At 59.9% G+C, this 4683-nt stretch overlaps 1 protein-coding gene across 1 annotated transcript; it reads left to right on the forward strand.

The window, feature by feature from the left end:
* Positions 1-4006, forward strand: KCNS1 (potassium voltage-gated channel modifier subfamily S member 1). Its single transcript, XM_045804503.2, has 2 exons — positions 1-1034; positions 3536-4006. The coding sequence occupies exons 1-2, from the start codon at positions 9-11 to the stop codon at positions 4004-4006; spliced, it is 1497 nt and encodes a 498-aa protein (XP_045660459.2). The 5' UTR covers positions 1-8.
* Positions 4007-4683: the final 677 nt, after the last annotated feature.

Here is a 4683-nt window from a genome sequence, read left to right on the forward strand (position 1 = left end):
CGCAGGCCATGGTGAGCGAGTCCCCGGGGCCCGGCGCCCGCGTGCCCTGGCGGCGGAGAGACGAGGCGCTGCGCGTGAACGTGGGCGGCGTGCGGCGGCGGCTGAGCGCACGCGCACTGGCGCGCTTCCCGGGCACGCGGCTGGGCCGCCTGCAGGCCGCGGCGTCCGAGGAGCAGGCGCGGCGCCTGTGCGACGACTACGACGCGGCGGCGCGCGAGTTCTACTTCGACCGGCACCCGGGCTTCTTCCTGGGCCTGCTGCACTTCTACCGCACCGGCCGCCTGCACGTGCTCGACGAGCTGTGCGTCTTCGCCTTCGGTCAGGAGGCCGACTACTGGGGCCTGGGCGAGAGCGCGCTGGCCGCCTGCTGCCGCGCGCGCTACCTGGAGAGGCGCGTGGCGCGGCCGCGCGACTGGGACGAGGACAGCGACACGCCGAGCAGCGTGGACCCGTGCCCCGACGAGATCTCCGACGTGCAGCGCGAGCTGGCGCGCTACGGGGCTGCGCGCTGCGGCCGCCTGCGCCGCCGCCTGTGGCTCACCATGGAGAACCCGGGCTACTCGCTGCCCAGCAAGCTCTTCAGCTGCGTCTCCATCGGCGTGGTGCTGGCCTCCATCGCCGCCATGTGCATCCACAGCCTGCCCGAGTACCAGGCCCGCGAGGCGGCGGCCGCCGTGGCTGCGGTGGCTGCGGGCCGCGGCCTGGAAGGCGTGCGCGACGACCCGGTGCTGCGGCACCTCGAGTACTTCTGCATCGCCTGGTTCAGCTTCGAGGTGTCGTCGCGTCTCCTGCTGGCGCCCAGCACGCGCAACTTCTTCTGCCACCCCCTCAACCTCATTGACATCGTGTCGGTGCTGCCCTTCTACCTTACGCTGCTGGCCGGCATGGCGCTCGGCGACCGGGGAAGCGCAAGCGGGGAGGACCTCGGCGACCTGGGCAAGGTGGTGCAGGTGTTCCGTCTCATGCGCATCTTCCGCGTGCTCAAGCTGGCGCGCCACTCCACCGGGCTGCGCTCGCTGGGGGCCACGCTCAAGGTAGGGCCTCTGGGGCCCGAGAGAGGGGCGGGGGAGCGGGGAGGGGGGCGGCGACAGTGACCAAAGGGCAGGTTGGCAGGGGAACTTAGAGGCACGCAGTGTCCAGGCACACAGTGAACCCAGGCGACATTCTTTGCGCCAGGCACCGGGCTGGACACCGGGTGTACATTTCCCATCCCGTCTGCCCTTCCCAACAGCCCTGGGAGGGCTCTTTCCCGGGGTGAAAACTGAATGTAGAGGCAGGGCTTTGCTTTTCTTTCTTTAACAAAAAACCAAAAACACAAGACAAAGGTCACTTTGAGTCTCTCTGTCAAACATCAGATAATACATAGTGAGAAATTTGCAAAGCAGGATGCTAACTGGCTTCTCCGCTGAGCCTTTGTTCTGGCATTACGGGGGGGGGGGGGGGCACAGATATCGTAGGTCACCCTTGACAGGCCAAGTCCAGCAGCAGCCCCAGAACTAACACTTAGTGCTAATTCTGTGCCAGTTTTACATCCATTATCAATTTCAGTCTCAGGACAACTTCCTCAGGAGGATGCGGTTATTTATTCCCTTCCCGTAGGTGAAGAACCTGAGGTTGGAGAGCTGGCTTTCTAAAGCCTGGCTGCAATTTACTGAGCACCCTTCTTGTGCCAGGCCCTGCCCTGGGGGTGCATCACTGCTCTGGCAAGCTTCACCTTGAGCGGGAGAACTTAGCCTGGCGTGGGGATAGAGGAAATGTGAACAGCTTGGACAAAGGCCTGGAGAGCGAGCAGGATGAACATGGGGAGGGGACATGAAAGGAGGGGTGCCCGTTGATGAGGTTGAAGAGGTGGGTGGAATGGGGTACTGAAGGGCCATGGACTCTTGGCCCAGGATTTTGAACTTTATCCCAAGGTAGTAGGAGATGGAGCCTGTGAGGGGTTCAAGCTGGGGCAAGGATTATTGTCACTACTTTACAGATATGGAAACTGAGGCTCCAGGACTTGTCGGAGGTTCCTCAGTAAGTTGCAGAGCCCAGAGAAGAACCCAGCTGTGCCTGACTCCAGCGCCTCCCGCTCTTTCTTCTAAAGCTCTGGGCAGCCCTCCTGAGGATCCTTAGGAGACCCCCGCCACCCGTGGCTTCGTGAAGCCTTTTTCATGCCCTCGTGGCAAGGCAGCCAGGATGCTGGGTATAGGCGGGGCGATGTAAGGAGAATCTTGGGGCAGTGGGCAGGTACAGGGAATTCCATTAGGCGCATCCCTGAACTCAGTATCTCTTCAGGGAAGATGCCTTCACCCCAGAACTCTGCCTTGCCTCCAGCCATGCAGGGAGCCAGGGCCTGGTGCCACCGGCTTTTTCTGCAAGGAGCGAGAAGAATATTGGTTGAGGCTGCCAGGGCCCGAGACTCGGGTGTAAGACTCCTGGCTACTCAGAGCGAGGCCGCTGACCAGCAGCAGCTTTCTCAGTACCTGGAAGCTTGCTAGAAATGCAGAATTTCTGGCCCTGCCCTCGACCCACTCAAATGAGTTCTGCCTTTTAAACAAGATCCTAACATGATTCCTCCACCCATTACAGTTTGGGACTAGGAAACGACAGCTCTAGACTAGGGGTCTCGGCCTCAGCACTACTGACGTTTGGGGAGAGAATTCTTCGGTGTGTGTGTGAAGGCGGGGGTGGCTGCAGGGTGCACTGCAGGTTAGCGGCATCTGTGGCCTCTACCCAGTAGATGCCGGTAGCACACCTGTCCTATTTGTGACAACCAAAGACGTTTAAAGACATTGCCCTATGTTGGGGCGCCTGGATGGCTCAGTAGGTTAAGTATCTGCCTTCAGCTCAGGTCATGATCCTGGAGTCCTGGGATTGAGCCCCATGTTGGGCTCCCTGCTCCTTCTGCCCTTCCCTTGCATTTGTGCTTTCTGTCTCTCAAATAAGTAAATAAAATCTTAAGGAAAAAAGGGCATTGCCCTATGTCCCCTGGAGGGCAGATTGCCCTGTTTGAGAACCATCGCTTGGCCTCAGGGGCAGAGCAGATATATATACCCGCAGGCGGGTGCGTTCAGTGGGCTGTCTGGGGAACATATATTCTATCAGCTTTCTCGAGAGGCAGAACGTGTTTTGTACTTGTCAGAGAGGAGCTAGACCAGCCGAAAGTACATGAAACCAACCCTTTGCATTTGTGGAGTACAAACTGTGGTTCTCCATTGGTTCGGTTACTGTGTGACAGTCACAAGCTTGTTACTACCTGGCTGGTGCCACCGGTTCCCCCTGCCTTGGAAGAAACCACTGTGGCTTAGCAGGCATCCTGGACCACAGAAGTTAGGCCCGTGGTCTTGCCCAGGCAGTTGGCTGCCTCTTGCGGTTGAAAGATCTTAGTTCGGAGTCGAGGGACCTGGGTCTTGCTTGGCACCAACTCCACTTTGCTCTAGGACTTTGGACCTGCCCCTTCTACTCTCTGGGCCTCAGTTTCCCCCATATGCTCCATATTAGGTGTGCGGGCCCACCCAGCTCTGACTTGGCTTCCTACATTCTCTTCCAGCACAGCTACCGTGAGGTGGGCATCTTACTGCTCTATCTGGCCGTGGGGGTGTCCGTGTTCTCTGGTGTGGCCTACACAGCTGAGAAGGAGGAGGACGTGGGCTTTGACACCATCCCCGCCTGCTGGTGGTGGGGCACGGTGAGCATGACCACCGTGGGCTACGGGGACGTGGTCCCCGTGACGGTGACCGGCAAGCTGGCAGCCTCGGGCTGCATCCTTGGGGGCATCCTGGTGGTGGCGCTCCCCATCACCATCATCTTCAACAAGTTCTCTCACTTCTACCGCCGCCAGAAGGCTCTGGAGGCCGCCGTGCGCAACAGCGACCCCCGGGAGTTTGAGGACCTGCTGAGCAGTGTCGACGGGGTGTCAGAGGTATCTCTGGAGACGTCCCGTGAGACCTCCCAGGAGGGAAGGTCTACAGACCTGGAGACCCAGGCCCCCAGTGGGCCTGCAGACTCTCGGGTTTACTAAAGCAAGGCTTGGCATCCCCCTTCCCACACCCCTACAGTCAGCTGAAACGGCAGAGATCCCTCCCTGCTTACGGCGTTCACAGTGGCCTGACTGCTCAGGCACGCTCGCCCCAGCCTGAGGGGTGACACCCAGAGGCTAGGTCCGCTCCTCCCAAAGGCCCAGGCCAGGGTAGTGCTGCCCTAGGTTCTGGAAGCCTGGTGAACACCCCAGAGAACCTCACACAGGGACGTCCAAGCTCCCCGTGCAGCAGGCATGCGCCAAAGGGGAAGTCGAAAGACCGCTAACGGTTCCTGAGCACCTCCTGCCTGTCAGCCCTTCGCATTCGTGTCACAGGATGAGAAAACTGGGGCCCAGAGAGGTGCAAGGACTTGCCCAAATGTCACCCAGCTAGACGCGGTGGAGCCAAGTTTGGAATCCAGGCTCGCTGTGGTGTTCCTTGCGTGCCGTCTTTCTTCTGCCCTCACAAAGTTCGCATGTGGTTTTAGGGGGTTCACGGATCTCCAGAGTTGATCCGTCAGGTTCAAACGCTCTGTCAGGGCTAGGGAAAGGACCGGACAGGGGGTTCAGATGGAGGAGTGCTGCACCTCAGCTGTGGTTCTCTTCCAGAAGTTTCCAACGAGAGCAGCTCTCAAAGATGAGGTCTGGGAGGAAGGAAGAGGAGCCGCTGCCTTAGCTGG

This window comes from Ursus americanus, chromosome 22, assembly GCF_024610735.1.
Source record: "Ursus americanus isolate L20-20 chromosome 22, mUrsAme1.1.p, whole genome shotgun sequence".
In the NCBI taxonomy this organism is placed as follows: Eukaryota; Metazoa; Chordata; class Mammalia; order Carnivora; family Ursidae; genus Ursus; species Ursus americanus.